Below are 23,811 nucleotides of genomic sequence, written 5' to 3' on the forward strand. Positions count from 1 at the left end.
CAGTTTTAAAATACAACCTCTTGGGCAAATAACTGCTTCCATTTTTAAACTGCAAGAGATAACTGGTCAGTATTAGTCACTTGAATTGTGGTTTAAGACAAACTAAGTGTAACATGCAAACTGTACCTTAAAACTCAGAAGAAAATCCACATGCACCAAACAGACCAAGAGTGTTTTTCCCATATAAACTCTTTAACATTCTAGTTAGTTATCAGGGGAAGCATGCAAACAATTAACAAAACCTGGAAGTTTGTCAACTCTTACAACTTTAAACTTCAAACTACTCAAGCAAAACCAACTGTATTGGAACAGGTAGAACAGGAACACAAACTTCAACTTGAAGCAACTTTTTGAAAAAGGTTATACTGCATATATCACTAAACTGAACCGTAGTAACATCAGGTTAATGAATTTAGATACTTTGAAGTCTTTGTTGATCAAACACTTTTGAGTACTGCTCTTCCTTTTCTGAAGTGATGCGCCTTTCTCTCCTGAAATGGGATAGAAGAAAAAAGAGAAGAAAAAAATTTTCTATATAGTAATCAGAATAAAGCAAACTGAAGTTTCATGAAAAGTATCTCAAAACATTCTGTACTCTACCCACCCCCCTCCAAAAGTGATAAATACAGCTTCTCTATTCTTACTTCAGAGTACATGTGCCTAGTTCACATGTCTGTCCTTTTAAAAAAAGGAAGCAGTCTTAAATATAAGATTAATAAACCACAGAAATTAACCACCACTTGGAATGTAATCAGAAACTGCAACTCTACAAAGACTGAACACATACAGCAAAATATGATGACCAGCTACCAACTTGGACTACAGTTTACTGGTTAAAGCATAGACATTTTACACAAAGTATCAAGTACCCACTGTGAATGGTGGCTCTTAACTGGTATAAAGGCTATCAAGAACCAAAGTCAACATCCTCTATCCAAACTAGGGAGTAACCCACTGCCCCTTCAGCAATTTGTCACTGAGAAATGATTAGCCAGTCTTTGGCTCTAAATGTCCACGAGTTAGTTGACTGTACAGAATTTTTTATGCAGTCTTGTATCAAATCCACTGAATCCAATTTCAGCACTTGTTTCCAGCATTAAGTAACTGAGAGCGAACCAAACCCATACATCTCAGAGCATGTACAAGAAAAAAATTCAAATGGCATTCCAGATATTAATCCCTTCATCTTTACGCTATCCTGTAAGTGAACAAATTGAAGGTCAGCTGTGTTTTAAGGATTCAATTTTGCTTTCACTACATACCTTAAAGTAGTCTTCTTGTGATACAAAGGTGTTCCTCAGACGGTTCTCAGGATTAAACAGACAGGATACTACTGTTTGTATGCTCCTGTCCACAGACTTCTGAAAGACAGTTAAGGTGCATCTATAACAATACTAATTTTCTTAGTTAGCCCACTACTAGCAATATGAGTGTGTCACAGGGTTTACTTTGTATTCAGGATTCCTCTCAACTGCCTTACATTTCCTGAGCTCTTTGCCTATTTTTTTTAATGTATCTTAAATCTTGGTAACTCATTATCACCCTTAGATGTTACAACATAACAGTTCTGACCAGTGACATGCTAGTTCAGTTGTGGAATAGGCTGACAACTGAAATTCCTTCAGAAAACTGAATTCAGAGTCAACTGTTGGCCAAACTGGGGTCACCTTCCACAAAAGGAAGTGAAGAAGGGAGTAAAACGTTACCAATTCAGATGTTTGAAACTTAAAATAAATCTGCGTTAAGATAGCAGGCAGTGCTACATAACCTGCTTTTTAGTACCTACAATTTCCCTTGTAATTCTCAGCAGATTAAGTAAAGCCTTGTCACTTAGAAACACTCTTGTACTTTATGAAGTAGAACACATATTTTAAACAGCCCTCAGTACTACAGACAAGCACTGGTAGTTTCAAGGAAACATATGAGGCTTCTGAAGTTGTACACAGAAATCGGACACAGTGGATTGAGGAACTGGCTAAAGCGGCAATTGTAACATTAATTTCTAAGATACTGGTCAGAATCTCTTCACCAGGCCACATAATCCTCCTGTGAAAATTTCTGGGAATGGGATTTATGACAAAAAACATTGAAGTTTTGAGGAAGCACTTACCTTTTGTGGACTGTTAGTAGATGCCTGCGTGGGCTCTGGAACAGCACATTCTGTCTGTATAAATTCTGGATCCTCAGTGCAGTGATAGCTTACTGAAGTATAAACCTGTAAAGTTTTTTTTTTTAAATATTGCAGTGTTTCAGTAACACTGGGAAAACATGCAGTTGTGTTGTCATTGGTCCTCACTTATCCATTAGCTATCCCAACTTATCTTCACACTTTTGATAAGCGTTTCACAAGTGGGGAAAATACTGTATCCTCATCTGTTTTATTAGGACAGTTCTACTCCCTTCCACTGTGATCACTCTTGAGTTAGCTCCTCAGCCTACTTCCTCCATGTATGGGTTTTGCCATCAAGTGTATTGAGCAATGAAGGCATTCACTAAGAATGAGACAACCAGCAGATAACTTCAAGAGATTAAGCACTAAAATCAAATGATAGGGGAAGCAAAACATCTACTACCACCACCCTTCCAAGAAGTTGCTTTTCTCTATACAGTTCCTTTCTTGTTTGAAGCTTCCTTCATGCTAATATACTAAGTTTTAAGATGTAAAAACGTCTAGAAAAGCAGAAGCCATTTTACAACTTTTGTAAAACTCTCCCCACCTCCCTCGACTTACAGTGCAGTGTTGCAACCGGCAACCCACTGCAGAGTTTAATTACAATAGCAAAGAGGCTGATAAAGCAGTTACTCTTCGTGGAAACATCCTTCCAGATGCTTCCAAAGAAGCCAATTTTACAAGGATATCAATAACAGGGTTAAGTGTTCTCACTTTTCAGGGCAAAACGCTTCCTCCCCCCACCCCCCAAAGCATTCAGATTTACCCAGACTTGACAGTAGTTTTTCAGTTTCTTGCAATATCATTCTTAAGGATGTTACTTGTGATTATACACAGCAACCACAAGGTGTACCACTTGACACTCCCAAAAGCCCTTCAACACCGTAACTGTAATTTCAAGCTGATGATATTGGGAGATACAAAAGCCTACAATGCTAGCAGACTATTCCTTTCTGAGCACCATACCTAACCATCAAAAGGTGTATCATATCTGACCTCATCACAACTGGGGTGTTCCATTTATGAATGGAAATTGTTATTATCCACCAAATACGTAGGTATAAAGCAGTAGACTGAAGGATGAAGTTTCCTATCTCCTTATGCGACCATCCTCTTGAGTCTAAAGAATGATGCTTAAAGCTGCTTAACCGATACAGTTATAGAAAAGTCATCTGCTCATATAATCAAGCTTAAAATGTCTAATGAAAACCACCATGCACACCCACTCTAAAAACCTCTTTGGCTACCATTTAATTGTAAAGTGGTATACTGCGGCTGTATCATGTTCATGGATGTTATTCAATGAAAGTTATTTCAAGCCAACAAGGTCATCAGTATTTCAGTGACTTCTGAACTCTTTTGAGTATGTTTCTTCCCCCATTAAAGCAAGGGTAATTCTCACTAACAGAAATACTGACTTTCCATAAAAAAAGGCTGCCTCTCTCCAGAGAAGCTGAAAGTAAAGCTTAGTACACATGATTGGAACTGAGCAGGAATAAAGTATTCTTCCAATATGATCAGAGACAGAATTGTCAAACACATGTAGGCAGCAATATATATGCACAAAGTTCCATTTTCTTTATTTCCCCCTCCATTTACCTTCCACACATTCTACAGACATCTGTTGGGAACTAGCTTAAAAGAATACTGTTCAGAAAGAAGTCAAGTATCACAGCTTTTAAACACTTAATAGAAACTGTACTCAATAAATCCAAGATTATACCTAAAGAACACAAAAATGCCTCCTAAGATGCAAGTTTAAGTTCCAACACTGTTAAAGAAATACACAGGGTTTTTTCCTTGCTTGTGGATGTCACTTGTGTAAAGTCACAGAAAGCAAGCAATTTCTATAGAAGCCATCAGTACCATCTACAGTCTGTAGCAGCCTGGCAAGTAATTTCAAAAAGCTGTTGAAAGCAGCTAAAAAAATATCAGTATTTGCAAAGCAGAATATTTTGAGGCTTTTTACATTTTAAAAAAATTGGGAACAATAAGCAGTAATATTATACAGATCTTGTAAGTCAGGATTGTGCATTAGGTCACCACTTATTTTTTCCATCAACTTCTCGTGAAAAACCAATTCTGTTCATGTTAAAATTCCATAATTCTGTGACCAGACATATGGAGAAATGCCATAAAAGAGGTAGTTCTGTTCCACCAGGCAGCTCCTAAAAAAACTGCATGTCAGTAGGAAATCCTAAACAGTTCCCTACTATCAGCAGCTACAGATTTGTATAGACCAGATTACATACAGATCCAGTCAACAAACAACTGTGTCTCTTTTTTTTTTTTTAAAGTATCATGCTGTGAAAACAGTGTGCTTGAGAAGACAAAGTTCCAGAAGTTTAACTTTGTAGACTTACCGGAGGCATAACATAATTTCTTTGCTCCCCAGCAAGCCATTGTGGTTGAACCTTAAACAAGAATTGGACAAGAACCAGCTTTTATTCATTCATTTCCAACACAGGCAAGTAACTGCTCTTTAAGAGCCACCATTTATAACATTTCATGTCTGGATTTTTCATTAAACAGTAGTTTTACAGTCTTCCGTCCAGCAAGATAGCTTTTTCGCGTGTACCTCATGTAGCGTTTAGCACAAGGTCATCCTTACCACAAATTCAACTACCTCCTTCCTTCCTCTTCTCATTAAAAATTTTTTTAAAACTTGGAAAGTAAGATTTCTAAAGATTAGGAAAATAAGAGGAATCACAGCAGCCACGCTGAAAATATCTTAAACCTCTATTTATTTCCAGTTACTAAACTACTTCTAGTACAGCTTCAGTAACTAAGACTTACCTACACATTTCATTTATGACTTCCAAGATCACTATCAGCTAAGTGCCTTCCAAGACATTTTTAGAACTGAAGAGCACATCCCCTCTCTATATACATCCCATATTTATATAGTCAAGACTCAGTGATTCTGCTTTAAGTAACTAACATGAACTACCCACACTATACAGTGTACAAATGCAAAGCTCCTTCCCACAAAAAAAAGTACTACTGATCCATGCACTTTTTGCTAATTTGGAAGTTGTTTTATCATTGCATATTTAAAAAAAACTTAAAAGAATATGCTAAGTTATTCAACAGTTGTCATTGCATTAGTATTAAAGTATCACTAAATTTATTTTTACTTTTTATTTCTGTGAAGCAGGAGCTGAAGGGAAATAGAATTCACAGAAAGAGAAACACAGAAAGATCAGACTCGCAGTTAACACTGTTCAATCCATTCAAGTTCTGTCAGGTATCAAACAGCCTTTCTGCAGCTACTGAAGAATTACATACCTGGTAGTTGTAGGCTGGCTGATATCCTACAGGAACTTGCTGCTGTATCAATAAAGCTGGTGAACTGTATGGATATGTCTGCAAAATAAAGCTTTTTAAAATACAAGTTTGAAGCTAGATAAAAGTGTATTTGTAATGGTATTTATAAAGTAAGGACCACATTTTTAGAAATATGTAGTCATATTGATACTTCAGTTCCTGTTTCAGACTAACTTCATTATTTAAAAGCAACCCTTACAGATGTCCCACGGGGCTTCAGCACTTCAGGCACTGAAAATCTCAAGGAAGTGGGATTCTGAAGTGTATTACGTATCTAAAAACACCACATCTGCTTGCAGCTGATCTTTCAAGTCATTTCAGAAGTACAACTCATCCCGTAAACTTTCTAAAGTAGACCTGCAACAGACCAACCGCCATCAAATAATGGCCTACAGCCTGACGATCAGTTTCTTGGAGCCAAAGACAAGCTAAGCATTACAATTCAGACAGCTTCCCAGCATTTCTTCACCGCTAGTATTTTAACACAATGTTAACCTGGAACCTTCTTAGCTTCTTCTGAAAATAGCTAAAGGCACATTCCAGCATTTCAGAGGATTAGTTCCTCCTACACTATTTCTCTCCCAACAAACTTAAGAGAATCAGCAAGAATACTACTATCAAACTCTGCCTTAGGAAAAAATATTTCTGCGAGTCACTGCAGTTTGCTCATCTTCTTTTGCTTAAGAAAATATACAAAACAGAATCAGTTTGCAATTAATATTGCCCTGTTGTACTCTCATACCATAAAGGGTTAATACAGGAAGAGACCAGAATCTGGAAATCCTTCTATTCACAGTACAGGATTCATAACAAGGCCAGAAGTAGTCTGCCTACACCTCAGCAAGAATAGTTATCTGAATTACCAAGTGATGTCCTGTAGGCATACTGTACTGGTCACAGCTGTTAACAGCAGATGTAATAACACAGTGTTCTGACAAAGACACAACAGAGGTTCAGAAACAAGAATTTGTTTGGCTAGGAGGAAAAAACCCAGAAGTACCACAGCCAATGTCTGGTTCCACACTTGTTTAAATAAATACATTTTAAAGGTCATGGTTTATTCTGAGGCAGGGCAGCAGTACATAAAATATCCAGATGCATTTGATTTGTGAAATACATCTGTGAAAGTATTAAGATCACTTAAGAATGGTTATATAATTAAATCTTAGCTCCATCTTCCAACAGTTTTTTCATTCTCAAAATAAAAAGTGATCTCCCTGTCTTTTGTTTTATAAAGAGATCACATCATTGATTAAATTTTTCAAGGTTGTTGGCATTCTTTTAAAGTGGTTTGAAGTTGGGTGCTTCTTATTGGGGAAGGTAGTATGAAAACAAGTGGGTAAGGCAAGATAGGAATCTCAATACATATTCCTTAAGTTGTATGTGCCTGCACTATCAAAAATACTTAATTACAATTCAAAATCAGTGGCATGAGCATCCTTACCTGAACATACTGTGTTACTGGGCTCATTACAGCTGGAGGCTGCATGTACGTCTCTGTATTTTGATTACCCCATACACTATGGAACTGCGGTGCAGGAGGATTGAAGACTAATGGTCTAGGATGCACATAAGAACCTTGTTTTAAAGCAAAGAAAAATCAAGTATTACGACATTTTCACATGCATTTAATTAGTAATCCAAATTCAAGCTGCAAAAAAGCCTTAAGTGTTTTGACTCTTAAATTTAACATTAACTGTATTGTATTGTGCTACCAACCTGCATTTTATTATCAAAACTGTACAACATCACACAAGTAGCAAGATCATAAAATTCAGAACTGAAGTTTAACTGTAATGTACATATTACATCAGATAAAAAAAGATTTGCAAGGATGTTAATCTATAATTAAGACAAAAACAAATTTGTAATATGAACAAATTTCTTTATATATACTTACACAAGTTTTGTTGCTTTCTAATTGCTGGCCCCAGTTTCAGCTTTTTGCCATGGAAGTTGATTTGTGACTGAAAGACAGGTTATTCTGTAAGCTGGGGAAGCAGTAATGTGAGTGGTTTGTTTGATTTTAAAGACTGTACTCTGCTTCTACACCACAGCATCATGAACTCGCATACAGGCTCAACAGCCTCCATTCTCCTTTCCCACCTCCTTATGCCTTTTTACTTTTTATTTCCTGCAATGCTCTCAGCACATCCATTTGCCTACACACTGACTCTCCAAACCTATTGTATCACTTGCCTCAATAGCAAAATGCACTACTAGTAGTTTGCAACTACATACTCGGTGACTGTCAGCCTTCTCAGTTTATACACGCAGATTCAAACTATTCTTGCATCAGTAAGGATATTAATGTAGAGTGACCATAATCTAGGTTCCCTTGAAACGCTATTTACATTGCCACTTACCTTCCTTCCCACAAACTTCCTAACAGGGTTCACGTAACATGTTAGAAGCTGTCCACCTAATATTAAAGGAAATGGAAGGCTGTCTAAGCACTACCATTTGCCTGCGTGTTACTGTGTTCTCTCTAGAGAACTTTCCACATGTGTTCCTTCAGAACATCCAACAAACATGCTGTTACTTCACAACTGTTTTTGGCCAAAGCATCAATGCAGCACACAGGCTAATCAAGAGAGAAACTGAGATATGGTTCACGTGTTCCTCAAATACCCAAACCCAGGAATACGAGCATCTGAAAGACTGGTAAAACAGGGCTGGAAACACTCCTCAGTAATCAGCAAATGCCCAAGACATCTAACTTCTCATTCTGCAAGTTCTGCCCAAATGCTAGTTCACACAGAAGGCAGGATTTCAGACTTTCAATGACCGAGTACTGCTTTGCCAGCACAGTATCCAGGGCCATAACAAAAGCACAGGAAGAACTTCAAGCACCTCCCCTCCCTGCATAAGTTGAATTCTGTGTTCTTCAGCACTACTGCTTAGTTTGAAAACTAGAACATTCACCGATGGAATGTAGGCTGAAATGGCACCACAGCATCCTTATACTTAATGGTCTGTAAGGCCTGTAAGGGCCTGTAAGATTTTGTTCTCCACAAGATTTAAGTTGTTCTCCGCAGTTTAAGTCTCGAGTATAGATAAAGTTGCTTTAATACATGGATTTAAGCAGATTAATGTTTATTGAGGTACTCAGAAACTTCTCCACACAAAACTCCCAAAAGAGAATTCACCTTTAAGTCTGATCTCACATTCTCTGCCAAGATGGTGTCAAGAAACACATTTACCTACCTATGAAGGTGTGCACAGCACATATGACACTACCTAAAATAGGTACTCTGTTACAGTTCAGAGGGCTACATTGAGGTTTACAAATGCTTTACACATCAGCAGTGAAAGATTTTTGGTTTACCCCAATTAACACAAATTTAAGACCAAGTATTAAAATCAGTATTAGATGCAGATGCATAGTCGATCTAGATTCTCTCTCTCATGCAACACTAAGAACTTCCCTACTTCGGGAGAAAAATATGTAGTTTGCAATTTTAAGACACCTCGCTAAGTTTTTCCTCCCATTTCTGCTAAAGAAAGTGCTTTCAACAGATAACAGCAACTTTATTGTTGATTGTAAAAATAAGCAAAATAAGCAGACTAGTGATATAAAAAACGTCTTATTTTATGATCTTATACTGATAAAGACAGAATAAAGTAAAGCATGGGTAGAAAAAAGGTCAAACTGGTCAGGGTATTTCACAGGTGGTTTTTTTTTAATTGATCCTGCAATCCTGTTGTGTCCAGAAATATGCAACCACCTTTTCCACCTGAGCAACGAGAGCTCTTGGAAGATAAGCTTCCCCTTCAAAGCAGAAGGCAGCTTTCTGTTCTGAACTGCAAACAGGTTCCCTCTAGACTAGAGTGCAGTTACAAATGGCATCAGACCTAAATCAGAAGAAAAATATTTTCAGGCTGCACAAAGCTAGGCTGATAAACACAGGCATCAAGCATGATTCTAACCATGGAGAGCCTTTATCTTGTTCATTTACATAAAACACTGTAACCACTGAGTGCAGATAATGCCTGAAATGGTTTACTGAGGTGAGGTGATCTCTGCTTATTACTTGAGCTCCAAAATGCAAATATTTTCTTTCCCTTTTTCCATCCCCTCCAGAAGCAAACATCTTTGTAAGATGATTTCTATCTGGACATGATTCTTCCCGACAAGGCAGTAATTTGTACTGCCTGTACACCTGAAATTTGCACTGAAAAGAAAACACACCGTATACCTCCGAGTCTTCCAAGACCTCTGGCATACAAAGTCACATCAGTGAGTACTATGTTAATAGAGATACACTGAGGGCTTTCAGTTTTGAAGAAACGCGCATAGAAGATCAGCAATGTAGATGGCTCAAATGACAGTGCTACTCAAGAGGTCTCTACAGAGACTGTTGCCTCAGAGCAAGCATTCCACACTGATGTAGTACAATAAATGTAACCCATGGTGAAAAAAGCATTCTCAAATAAAGTCTGCTGCTCAATACAGCAGTATTTTTGTCAGCAGACCACAAGAGTTAAAGAACAGCAAGCTTTTGAAGTCTTTTGCTGAGAATCAAGAATTTCCTGCTGGAGTTTCACTGCTCTCCACTTTGTTTAAGCATGTTCTCATCCCCCTTAAGGAGCTGGACAGCCAAACACATCTAACATATCACAGAACACTAAATTTGTGTCTGGCACGTTTATCTGTATTTGTCTTTCAGATCTACTTCCCTATCTGAGAGCTTCAGACACAAATGAGAGACTGTTCACCCTCCAGAGACATAGGAGTTTTCTGAGGCAAAGACTTCAGCGAGGGAAATATTTCAATATACATTACTTTCACAGTTATTGCACTCAGTTTTGGGAGAAAGGAGAAAAACCAAAAAGCATTGTTGGTGATTTGTGACCTGCTGAAGTCTATCAAAAACAAGTAACAAATTTGGCTATAAGTGTTGAGATTTAAAATTTCTCTGATACTGAACTCTAAGAGCAGAAGGGCTGTAACAGTTCTATACCCCTTTATCTCCTGTGTGAACTACAGGAAAACGGTATGACATGTGAACAGTTGCATCTTATAATCAAGGAGGCATTAACGGCATTAGTTTTTTATGCTACTGTTATTCCCAACAATAATACTGTCAGGTCTATGTATATGCCATAAGCACAAGGGTTCTATGACAATCATCCAATACAGAAAGCAAGCAGCCAAAAACATATGTGAGGCTTTCAAGCACATAAATGAGTGAGAGCAACCAGAAATACAATGGCATGAGACATTCAAGCACACCAAGGCTAAATCTAATTTTGTTTCTTACTTACTCTAAGTAAATATACAAAAATTCTACCACCAGTAGAGATTTTACCAAGTTTACTTTTGGGCAGCTCTAGACTTTCCTTGTCCTAGTTTACTTTACAGGGTACACAACTAGGTTTCCCTTGAACATGTCTCCAGCCTTCATATATCAACTTTTTCAGATAATTTAGACAAAGAGCTTACTTCTACTATTTTTTGAACATCCACGTTGTCTAGGAAAGATACAAATCCATACCTGAAAAGAAAAAACAGGTTATTCAATAACCAGATTTTGATTTGTTTGTTAGCTGAATTATTTTGAACAAGACCAGTTAACAGCATATATGCCAGGTATGTTATATTGCATTCCAAAACTATAAAGTAGGACAGCAGTTTCATAATTCAGCATGAAAAATGTATTTACTGCTAACTAGCAGCATATACTACTGGACCAGATGAAAGGATTTCAATGCTAGATTCTAAAATAGTATGAAATAGATGTAAGGGCTATTCTTTCATTTCAGCTACTCAAGATGAGCACTACTGTTGATATTACTACCTGAGAAAGTAAAAAAAACCTTAAGATCTGAGTTACCAAATTTTTTTATTTACTACAGAGGTTTGGATAAAGGCAGGATTACAGGAACAGTGACACCAGTGGGGGAGGTGATCCTTGAGGAGGTTTTTTCAATTTATTTCAGCACCCCCCCTAGTCACCTAGTCTATAAAATGAAGATAATTTCAGAGCATTATAGAACAGTTGTGTCAATCAATGGAGTTTGCCAATTCATTATCAATACTCAAACATACACTGGCTAATTGCACATCAGAATTCACCATGAAGACTAGCAAGGGATATGAAGAAATAAAACAGATTTCCAGCTCATGCATTACTACAATAGCCTAAGAAAAAAATGTGACTTTTGAGGATCTGGTCATAGAATCTTAGACAAAACTGGGCTGGAAGGAACCTCCAGAGGGCGAAGCCTCCTTCTCAAAGCAGGGATAACTTCAAAACTGGGAAAGCTTCCCCAGAACTCAACAATCTAGGGTCCTACACATCCTTATTTAAGTGTTTCAGCACAGACAATTCAGAATTTTCCTATACATCCAACAGGAATTTCCCTTGCTTCAACTTTGTTCACTTACTTAGGTTCACTCTTCACACGAAGAAGTTTGGTTGTTTTCCTCTATAACTTATCCCTGAGTGTCCGAAGAGTGCAGTGCCACTGCCCTGAATAAACTATCTACCCCTTCTCTTAACCATCCCTAACTCTCTCCAGATTGTTGTTAACTACTCTAGCTGTCAGAAGAGTCCTACAAAATAACTGTCTGCATAAGCATCACACAACTTTCAAGCTTTCTTTCCACTGGTTAAGTGACAACAACCCTCTTTTCCGTGAACAGATAGACTGAAGTCAGAAAAGTCAGGCTATTCTTTATAAGATTATACAGATTTAGGGGCAATCTAGATTTACAGGTTTCATAGTGTTAATTCACCACAACAGAACACTGCAGCTAGTGTTAAGGCATAAGCATGTGAAGTGTGTTGCTAAGTAGCTGCTCATATCATCTATGACAGAATTACATCCAGTAAGCAGCAACTTACAAAAACTATTCATTTTCTACTCACCCTTTGGAAACGCCAGTTCTGTCAGTGATTATTTTCACCTCTTTCACAGTACCATATCGTTCAAAGAAACTCCGAATTTCTGCTTCATTCATCTAAAAGAAACAAAGTCTTAAACTTCTTCAAACACACTCAACTGTTTAGAACTGATTTAAAGCAGTCAGCACTGTTTTTTAAATGCATCTTCTACTACCATAAGAACTGAAGTTACTCTCCTGTTCCAAAATTCTCTCATGACACTGCAATACCTTAAGAAACACACATTAAAAACCCAGAAGTTAAATTCCCATTTCCTTCCCACTAAAGTGCCCTATATTTATCTTAAACAATTAAAAGTATATAAAATACCCTTATATCAATTCCACCAACAAAGACTGTGTTTGGCATGATTTTTCCTTCTGGTAAAACATATCCTTGACTGGTTGTTGACAAACGGGTATTATCCTCCAAGACACCTGCACACTGGGCCTCCACATTCGCAGACTGAAAAATTTAAACAGAAATACATATTTCAGTCAAATTATTACAGTACACTTTAAGATACTAGAATGCCTGCATCTTCCTATAGGTATCACATGGGACAATGAATTTCAATAGCACCTTTCCAATTACTTAAAGGAAGTACTTGCTGCAAATAGACCATTCACCGGAAAATAGTTCAAGTAATTATTCTAAGAAGCTTTAGAAATTTAAATCTAGACCTAACCTAGGCTACTTTAAATCTAGCCCTGTTTATATGAAGCTTCATGACCACTGTTGCTACTATCAGACACACAGTGAGAATGCCAAAATAATTAATTTCAAAACTTTAGCAAATTCCTTTCAGATTTAAGAAGAAATTATATTCTTTAAAGATACAATTTACTGTAAATTGATTATCCAACAGAACAAATTCCATCATCTTCCTGGTCAAAAATTTTTAATACTGGAGATGCAAGTAAGCTTACAAACAGCCTTAGAGCACAGGTAACAGGGTTATACTACAAGTTAGCTATAAGAAGGGAAATCAGACCTTGATGGAATATTCATGCTATTCATTTTCTAAGAAAATATTTTGTCAATTTAACTACAACAGGAATATGAATGACTACAAACTTGTTTCTGAGTTGTCTGCACCAAAGCAGGATCTTAAGCGTGCACTGCATGTACAGAAGAACTGCAAAGACTGTTAAGATTATAGAGCAACTACAGTCATGATGTGCTTTGCACATCCAGCCTTCAGATGAACCCTTTTGGTCCTAAAGGACTGTCACAACGTAGAAGTTACAGATTCATTTAATGCAGATGAAGACAGGATGTTCCCTAAACAAACTAATTCAATATTTTGTTCAGATGAACATACCACATGCAATTCAATTTCTTGTTACTAATCCTAGCGAAGAGGTGTTCCGTACTCTGCGTAAGGCTTGAAGTGCATTTTACAAAGGTATTTACAAGAATTAAAACACAATATAAACACCATGGACATCACAAACTCTAGCCCTCCTGGCCTTCTACTCTCCTGAATGAATGGTTCTAGCTATGTGCCATGCTTTGCCTGGTCCAAGTAGTTCCTACCAGCCAGTTCAGTGTTATTCATCCCTCTATATTAATGCACTTCAAAACATTAATAAGCTTTTCCTTACAATTCATCTGGTGTGGCATTATCCCTACTTCAGATATTCCAAACTTTGATTTAGTCGAAGTTATCTGGTATTTTGTAATTTAATAATTTGCAATAGGTAGCATCCAATTTTTTAGTGTAACCGTTTTCATCTCCAATGCGCATTTAAACTGCAGCTGTGACTGATGAGTGTACTCATTCAAACTGGACACCCAGTAAGGCAGTAAGAAATTTACAAGAACCAAACTATACATGTGGCACATGATTTGTCAGCAATTAAACAAAGCCAAAACTAGAATTCAGCCCTCCAAATATAATTTCAGTGACTGAACCAAATTAACAACACACCATTACTAAAAGCCAGAGAGGGTTTACCTCATTTCTTTTCCGGCACCTCCTCCGCGTAAGTTCTAACCCTCGTCAGTTCAAATTAAGCTAGCTCAACTCAATTTAGCAGTAAGATTAACATAAAAGTGAGCAGTTTTTCACCTAATTAGTATTCTGCTATTGTACAGAACCGAATCAGCTTAATATGCTATCAGACAAGCACCAGATCCACCTCAGGATCAGTGGTTGCAGAAAAGGAAATGGAGGAGGCTTAGCCTCTTCAGAGAAGCACTAAGTCATCAATTCAGTTCAATACCATTTCACAAAGCTATACCTTAGACAGAATCTGGTTCCAACACACCAGATACTGTTGCCTATGCTCAATTTACTCACCAACTATGCTTCCTGTTGCAAATTCTCAATAGAAGTTACAAGTCATTCCTTTCCCTTTATCCTCAAAGAACTCCCTCTACCCTCCAGTGAAGTTGGAGACTGCAACTTCCACTGTTCCACAGCAGTAAAGATCATGTAATAGAACATTTCTGCTGCAAACAGAAAAAGGGTAGTTCTCCCCCTTCCCTTCTACTGTACCAAGACATCACTGCACAAAGAAACCAATCCAACCAAACCAACATTTTCACAGGAGAAAAATGTTGTAGCACTTTTCAGACACATCCACTTCTGATCCAAACTCATTCTGCAGCTATGTAAACACTTGTGCTAGCATAAGAACATAACAAGGGCAAAAATGAAGCAAGAGTTAAGCAGGAGACCACTTTTTTGGCGGCACCCCCAGCTAAAGGGCATTTGAACTGAAATCTGAGACTGCAATGCCACAGCAACCTTAAGCTGCCCTAACTGTTGGCTTCTACTTCTTTCTGGATCTATTTCAGTGAACCAAGATAAAAGGAGAAGTATTCACTTTGCTGTGCAAATTCTCTGGCAACCTCAAACAGGAAACAGCTCACAGCAGAGGCACCCAGCAAGTGCCAGAACCAGCACAAGAAAGTGGGCAGGCATACAGATACTGCTGATATGGAAGCCATAGATGGCCTTGGCTGCCATGGAAGTGCAGCATTTTTTTCTTACGCTAATGACGCAGAACCCAATTTTCGATGAAAATACTTACTTAATGCTTCTACACATTAAATATCTAAAAGAAAGAGTAAACAGGCTACTTGAGCATTCTGACGAATTAGTCAGCATCAAAAACAAGCTTTAAGATCTGTTAATACACGTATTTATAACTTGAAAAGGAGTGGTTATTGAAATATGCAGTGGAAAAGTCTTATACTACAAAGACAGGAAACAGTCTCCTCCTTTCAAAGTTACTTTTCAAGTCTTCAGTACAACAATGCAAAACTTTTGCCAATTCAAACAAAGTATTGCTCTATCTAAAACCAAGTTATTTTACCAGCGCAATATGCAATTGTTATTTTACTACCCAATGTAGCATTATGTAAACGATCATACTTCTGCCTACAGTATGGGCAAAGAACTCGCGCTGCTGCTGAATCAGTGTCCAAAGCCTAAGCCATCTAAAGTTTTCAAAATCTGGAAAATCCTGAAGTTGAAGAATTGGCTACCCTGAAATTACAGCATCAGCTGAAGTGACCCAACCCTTCGAAAATACCAAAGTGGGGTTGATTTGTCTATCCATCTCATGTAGTACCTTTGAAATCAAATTTCTAGATGTCAGTAAACTTAAGGCTTATTCAAAGTTTTTCAGCTTACTGAAACTAAAAGGGTTTTTTCCCTTCTCTCATCACAATGTAAATTTCATCAGTTTGATCTTTGCATATTCCAGCAAGCATCAAGTTTAAGTTGATGCCAGGAAACTGGACTATCCTCTTGATTACAGTAGTCAGTCATGAGGCTAGTTAGACTTTTGGCAAAAAAAAAGGTGGAAAAGGACTACCGTTAGGGCCAGGTGGTGGCAATACCTAGCAACTCAAGTGGATTACAAACATCACTCAGTCTTAAGCACATCTGGGAGAGGAAAACCTTCGCTTTTCTTTTGGCCACAGAAGTACTAGTCCCTGATTTCTCAGGCTTCTCCCTGTCTTTCCTTGACCTCACACATACTTTGTTTAAACATTTAATTTTTTAATTTAAACATCTAAAACTCCTGATACATGTCCTGCTGTGCAGACTTTCTGTGCACAGGAATCGGTTACCATGACAGTACCCTACCTGGAGAAAGAACATGGCTCCCGCTACAGAGATAACGCCGTCTTCCCACTAGGCAGCAGGTGGAGCTATCAGCCAAGTGCTGTAATACGCTCGCACGCTAACGCCTGCCACTTATAAGGCTTAAGTTTTTTTTAAAATATCCTATTTTTATGTTCTTGTTTAAGTCTCTGGGTTACAGTCGCAAATTCCATTTTTCAAATAAAATTTCCTGAAGAAGAAACAGCAACTTGCATGGTGAAGGAGCGCCGGCAGTAACTCCCACTGACCACATGGAGCCCACACAACGCACTACGCGAAGCCTCTTTTTCTGGCAGGTAAAAGAAAAAAAAATAACAGGGAACCTCAGGCCAGCGCGTTACGGAGCCGGCGGGGCCGCCGCCGCCGCTACGCAGCCATTTAACGGCCTCACGTCCCGCGGGCTTCGCACCTCGCCTGCCCAGTGACGTCATTACCAGACGAGGCGCTGGGGAAGAGGGTGTCACTCTCCTCAAGAGATCTGGGGGCGAGGGGATGGCAAAAGGGGAGGCGCCCCTCTGAGGACAATGGAAACTGTTTGAAAGCCCTCGACGCCCGGGGCAAGGGGTCCAGCCTGGCCCTAACGACAAGCGGCGGGTAGGTATGCAAGTTGCAGACGGAGCCGACCGGCGCCGCCCGCGCCCAACCGCGGCGCCTGCATCGGCCTGCGGGGCAGGTGGAGGAGCGCTCGGTCGGGCCACGCGCAGAGCAGTAAGAGCCCGGTAACCCCGCACGGCGCCATGCAGGAGGGCCGCCACAAAATGGCCGCTCATGGTGTGAAGCGCCTCTTGTCGCGAAGTTCTCAGCAGAGCATGGCGCCAACGGCTGCGAGCCATGACGCTTTCCCCTACACAAGCCCCGGGCTTTTTGCTTGCAGTACTCCGTTCCTGACCTTAATCCCTCACGTCCTCTTAAGACTTTAAAACCTTCAAGGTATTAAAAATGACAGTAACCCTCAAGGGTTCAGCCCAGGCAGCTGCGCACCCCTCACTACGTTACAAGGCGACACTACCGCGGCTATGGGGATCCCCATTCCTCACCTTAAGAGCAAGCAAAAAACCTGAACGCCCAACTCCCACCTCCACTCCCCGCGGGAGGACCTGAACAAGCCGCTACAGCCCCCAGCAACCAGCCGCCCCACGGCTCAGCGTTCAAGCGCACCCCCTTCACCCCACTTCCCACCATGCCGACCGGGGCTCCCCTTTCCTCCCTCCTCGCCCTCCACTCACCATCATCCACCGAAGCTGAGGTAGCGCCCACACACTTAAAAATAAACGAGGCCTTTAAAACAAAAACAACACGAACTTTTCTGAGAAAACAAACACCAGACAGTCCTTTTTTTTTTTTCTTTTTTTTTTTTTTTTTTCCTTAAAGGTGGAGAAAGGCAGCTCCTCTTGGTTACCGCTCTTCTCCTTAAGTAGCCCCAAGGGCGAAGGGGCGGGGAAAGACCACATCCGCCCTCGCCGCTCTCTCACAGCCGGCACCGGTGGCGTCTAAGGGGCTCGCTGGGCACTCGCCCCCTCCCGCCTTCCACGGGTCAACTCCTGTGTTGCCTGTGTTTTAGCAGAGTGTCTGTAGACAAAGGGTGAAGGGTACCATAGCTTTTCTCTTTGTTAGGAGATTAGGTGGGACTATTACTTGTGGCCTTGTTGCTGAGCGGGACGTTGCTGTTGAGTGCATGAGGTAGCAGCACGCTCTTGTCACTGTGACAAGAGCTAGCACTTGCTTGGTTTGTTGAGGTTTGGGAGTGGTGTATTGTAGAAGAGGCTTGCACTCACTTTGAGAGAAAAGCTGAAGCTTCTTCATCAGTGTTTTCATGAACCAATGTTACATAGCTGTTCTAGAGCAAGCTGTTCCCATCATATCTTACTGCCTATACTGAAAACCAACCCACTGTGTGTTCACCAGTTGCCCAAGACCTTTCTAGAAGGAAACCTCTCTGGAAGTCCTTCTGGTTCTACAGTAATAAGATGCTTCTGCTGGCTCTTGGAAATTAGTTTTAAATAGTTATTTGGCACTGGCGTCACATATTCAGAAAAGATAACAGGTTTCAGAAAGTTTCAGGGAGAGGGGAAACTTAATACCTCACCAAAATAAACCCAACCCCTGACTGGGCTAGTTGAGTAAGTTTTTTGTTTTATGTGGGTTTTTTTTAATAGCAAAGTCATAAAAATGATACTTGTTTAGGATGAAAAATGGAAGTACAAAGCTAAACTGATAAACTCAAGTATATATAACAAGCTGGTTTTCCCTATGAGATTTTATTTCTTCTAATGCATAGATTTTTTTTTAACAATGTACCAAGTGTTCACCTTTTTCAGATGCTGATATTAATAATCAAAAGTAGACTGCTGCACTAGATATACCTGGACCCAGAGTTGGTTTAGGTAATAGCAATAACAAAACCCTGATCACAGAAGATGTATTTATGTTATAGATGTATATTATAATAGGAGGGATTTTGTTAAAGCTAGTGGGGTTCTTTACCTTTTATCATGAAAATGGTGAGTACTGTCCTCTTCTAGCAAAACCAGTATGATTCCAATGTAAAAGTAGAGTAGTGTAGTTGCTTAAAAAAGCAACCCTTACCAAGGCATTATAGATTGTAATTTTGTAAGGCTATCCTGCTGAGCGTCTGTGAACTGGGTTTGGGTCAAGATTGCGTCCTGTTTTTCCTTAACTCAGTATTAGCTTTTAAGATTGGAGAACATCTGTGGCTTAAAACAAAGGAGAGAGTCATTGATTTTCTGCTGCCAAAACACAAACCTCAAAAGAGGTGTAGGGAGTAGAGTAGGAAATTATTGTCTTGGTTTGTTTTATTAATAATGCTACTAGAAGGGTTATTGCTCAACAGCTTTATTTGTTAAATGCACTAAGTAGCAGCAGAAGAAACAGATTTTATATTTTGCTATACCATACAGTACTTTTCACTTTAATACACATTTAAAATAAAAAACTGGGTATCTTAGCCAAATTGTGTTCTCCTGGAATCTTATGATTTTAAGTAATCTAGGAGCTATGAACAGTTATTATGATTGTCTCAATGCTACCATAAAGATGAATCGGGGCTAAGCTTTCTGTCTTTAGGTGGTTTGCTTTTTTTTTTTCCCCTTAAATTAGAGTTACTGGTAAATCGAAATAATTCAGGGAGTGTCTCTGGTTTGGGATCCGATAGGCTGCAGAGGATGAGGATTCTACAAAAAAATCTGATGAAAAATTATAAATCTGATTACAGATGGTAGTGGTTACATCTTACAATTTAATCGTCAGAAGTAGATGCGTTAAAGATTAGGTTAGATTTAGTCTTCCTAGATGTAGAACTAAAACTGGATAGCAAGAGTATCATACACCATTTGAATTTTAATAGCATTTCTTGGAACTCTTCTGCCATTTTGGGACCTTTTCTTGAGAATCATGTTAAGTCTTTCTGTAAAACTAAAGCAACTAACTGCTCTTAGGAAATAATGTGAACATGAAAAGAAGGACATAAAAGAGATATTCAAGCTATTAGCTTAAGAACAATAAAATAAGGTTCTGATTTTTAGATAGCTAGGCAAGCTTGCTTAAGGAAAAGATGCTAAGTTACCAAATAGGATTTGAATGTCTGTTTTCTGAGTTTGCTATTTTGTAGTGAAGAGAGAATGCCACATGCATTTCACAGCAGTCAGCTTTAAAGGATCATGCTGTATCTAGTTAAATTTTGGACATTTCCTTTACTGCTGTTTGCATCGGGGTAGCTATTTAAGGGAATATACCATAATGTTGTAATGAATATCTGTATTAAAAAAAAAAAAATTACATGCTGTTATAATTCGCATTGAAATTGCTAGTAGAGTTTCCATTGGCTTCAGTAAGCAAAACAGAGTCTATGTTCTTATCAGCCTGGTAAAATCCTTTGAAATGTAGTGGATCGTTTGCTGACTGATTTCCCCCCCCCCCCCCCCTCTAACTCCGTAAGAAGCAAGGGAACGCAAATAATTTATTTTAAAAAGACACAGTGAATTTCTGCATGTATAAAATTCCAAGAAAATTACTTTTTTTTTCCTTGGCTTGGATGAAAACCAGAATATTATTTTGAACATTAATCAATTGACTTAATTTTCAGTAGTGGAATTCCTTTGGGAGCTTTTTTTTCTAGAAGCTGCATTATTTTAGAACACTTTAATTAGTCTGATAATAAATTTAACTCAATAGAATACACAGGCAATAATTCAGTGAAAACTTAATACCTAAACCGTACATACTTGAGATACCCATTATCTAAGCCAGGACAATGCTGAAATCATTGTATGAGATTTTTCTGTGGTTAAGGTAGTATTTAACGCTACTAATTCATTGTGATTAGCCTTTAGGCATTTAAATTCTGACTAGTTCATTAAATTTTAACCTGAATAACTTTACCACTATAGGAAAGCTGATACATGCTTTAGTGTGTACTATGGCATGTGATGTGACGTGACTGAAAAATTTTAATATATTGTACAGATATGTAATATTCTTCATCCAAACATTTTACAAGAATGAACTATATAAGTACTTGGGAACATATAAAAATGGCTATGCATGGTTCAGATCAAAAGTCCCTTCAGTTCAGTGTCTTTGTTCATGATAGACAGCAGGAATGCTTAGGGAAAGGATGTGAAGAGGGGACAGATGTAGAGTGATTTTTTTCTTGCTTCTATTTTCTCCTTGTTCTTGCAACCTCAAAAGCATTTCTTGAGGCCCCTTCATTACGGTGTTTGATAATACTTGATGATTTTTCCTGTAAATTTCTCTGGTCACTTTTTGAATTCGATTTACGCTTAGGCCTGCACAACAGAGTTTGGCACTGAGTGCTGCGAGGCAAATAGGCATTGTTTGGAAAAAGAACTTGTTTGCTTAAGCTTTTCTCCTGATAGTGCAATTAGAGCCATCTCATTCATCTCTTAACAGCAACGGTTGTTCTTTTGTCACATTTTGATGCCATTCATTATTTCATGGCCTTTGTCATAGCTACCTTTCAGTTGTATTAGCTTTCAGACTGAAGAGTCTTAACTGTGTTCCCTCTTCCCTTTCCTCCTCAGGTCAATAGCTTTCAGAATGGGTGAGTGGCCAGCTGCCTTGGCTTGCTCAGCCTCTCACCGGGCACGCAGCTCCTACATTTCTTTAAACTGATTTGCCCCCCTGTGTGTCGCTAACTTAGGTGCTAGAGCAAGGCCTCAGCTGCAGCAGGCCACAGTCAGCACAGAGCTTCCCAGCCATTTCAGCCCCAAGGTGGTGTGCTGCACTCCAAACAGAAATCCAGAATACTGTTGCCTACGTGTGATGAGACCACTGAGTCAGCTGGAGCTTGGAAGTGGGTATCTCTAGGTCTTTTCTTTAAAATGAGTTCCCCAAAGGTGAAAAAGGCTTCAACACTGAAAGACTGGCTTTATTTGAACTGGTAGTTAAAAAGGACAAGGGATTTTTTTTTTTTTCCCCCTGAAAGAAAAAAACACTAAATAAGTCAGAATAGAAATAGAAATCGTTTATAAACAATCTCCCCTTGCCATCCTATCCTTCCATAAATGGACTTTGTTAAGAGGTGAGAAACCACTGAGCTGACTGAAACTGAGTGGCTAGGCCAGGGCTGCTCTGAATTGTAACAAATTGTACACATCTCCTATAGTTTCTAAGCTTTTTCATTGCAAGGGGAGTTTGGATATCTGTCTGCTTTTCTCATTAGTTTCTTGGGTGTGCTGCAGGTTCTTCTACCTTTTCTGTAACCCTACAGACTCTGGAAACTTTTCTTCCCTGAGCATGGTAAGGAGTGCGAGTTGCTTGCAATGACAGGAGCTGTGTCCCTTCTGTCAGGGAGTTTCACATTAGTGCCTCTTGTGTTAAAAGAACAGAATGTAGAAGCTAGAACAAACAAATAGAACAAATACTGTCTGTCACACAGGTTTCAGTGTATGATGGCATTACTAATGTCATCTTGTCACTTCCTTGCAGAGCATCACCCTTCCATCTGCTATAGAAGAAAGAGGAGGAGGAAAAGCAGCATCCTTTAATGCTTTTCTATATACTCTAGAGTGGGATGCCAGCCTTTATGAAGACATACCCCCACTGCTCAGAGAACCTTCTCAGCTGTCTGCCTTGGCCCTAATATAACACATCTTTTGCCCAGCTGTCGGCCTCTGAAAGATTTCCGTCTGCTTCTGAGTTTAATGGGTGCTCACATGGTACAGTACATACTGTGGATAGTTCTTTGTGGAGAAACACTAAAAATCCCCCTGCAGTTCAGTAATATTGAGAACTAAAATGTTTATCATCTTATGCCTCTGAGTCCAAAGATAGCTTTTTGCTTATACCATTTGGACCTATTCTTTACTGCTTAAATTTCAACCAAGAAAGACTGCAGCAAAGCAATGACTTCCACACAGTCTGCATTTTATAGTTGATGAAATAAACCCAACAACAAGTTTTTTATGATTTTTCATTTTTATAACGATTATCTACTGAAAAGGATAGAACTGAAAGGGGGTAACAGTACTTTTAAACCTTCTCTTACACAAAACCCTATTTCAAAATGCTATTTACAGTATATGTTATAAATGCTCTGAGCTTCTTAAGATTATATCTGACCACAGATTAAAAATCACATAGCCATTTGACATAATAGAAGTAGTGGGCTGCAATCTTATATACCTATCCAGACCCTTGTACACTAGTGTATAGAATTGGGGAACCCTAAAAAGAAAACTTAGTACATTGAGTCTGCAGATGTCTGCTTGTATTTTGAATGTTGGACAAATCTTTCTGATTTTGGGCTGTTTTCATCTCTGGCTTAAAGTCCAGAGGCTTCTGTATCTTGTGTTCTCTTAGATTTCTTGATCCTGATTTCTAGCTGAAGGTTTTGACTTCCTGTTGCACTGAACTCTGCCTGTTGAGTTTATTATTCTCTTAAATTCAAGCAAACTGCATTCTGCCTTCCCCAAAAGTTTATATCCTATGTGCTGACACTACGAAGAAGATGGAAAACCAGCAGTGGATCTTTGCCTTTTTTCCTCCTGTAAGGAAAGCTACTTTCTTGATACAAATACTTAGCGCTGAGTTCCTCACATCAATGCTGACTGCCACATTTGCAGACAGCAAGTGAGAACTGACACTGTTTTTTGGAAGCAAAATAGCTCATCCGTACTTACGGTAACAGGGCTTATAACACTGGTTTGAACTCTTTCTGCTGCCCCATCAGCTTGCTACAGGACATTCCCTGCTGGAACAGGGTTTAAAGCTTCTTTCTCACTTAGGAAGATGTCCCACCTGTCACGTAATGAGTTACCCCA

General features: G+C 38.9%; 1 protein-coding gene across 1 annotated transcript; it reads right to left on the bottom strand.

Annotated features, from left to right (window-relative positions):
* Positions 1-437: 437 nt before the first annotated feature.
* Positions 438-17,343, bottom strand: DAZL (deleted in azoospermia like). The gene is made up of 11 exons (XM_059818845.1): positions 16,852-17,343; positions 12,718-12,852; positions 12,373-12,464; positions 10,944-10,995; positions 7,398-7,464; positions 6,942-7,075; positions 5,459-5,536; positions 4,534-4,584; positions 2,111-2,215; positions 1,263-1,361; positions 438-491 (listed from the first exon to the last, which is right to left on the bottom strand). Exons 1-11 carry the CDS (start codon positions 17,341-17,343, stop codon positions 438-440), a joined length of 1,359 nt encoding a protein of 452 aa, XP_059674828.1.
* Between the last annotated feature and the right edge of the window lie 6,468 nt (positions 17,344-23,811).

Source organism: Gavia stellata, chromosome 6 (assembly GCF_030936135.1).
Source record: "Gavia stellata isolate bGavSte3 chromosome 6, bGavSte3.hap2, whole genome shotgun sequence".
NCBI lineage: Eukaryota > Metazoa > Chordata > Aves > Gaviiformes > Gaviidae > Gavia > Gavia stellata.

Coding starts and splice junctions, on each gene's coding strand:
- DAZL (XM_059818845.1), bottom strand. CDS start 17,343: ATGGCTCGCAGCCGTTGGCGCCATGCTCTGCTGAGAACTTCGCGACAA. Junction 7,465..10,943: donor ATGTTCAAAAAATAGTAGAA/GTAAGCTCTTTG, acceptor CCTGTCTTTCAG/TCACAAATCAACTTCCATGG. Junction 2,216..4,533: donor GAAATTATGTTATGCCTCCG/GTAAGTCTACAA, acceptor AAAACTTTACAG/GTTTATACTTCAGTAAGCTA.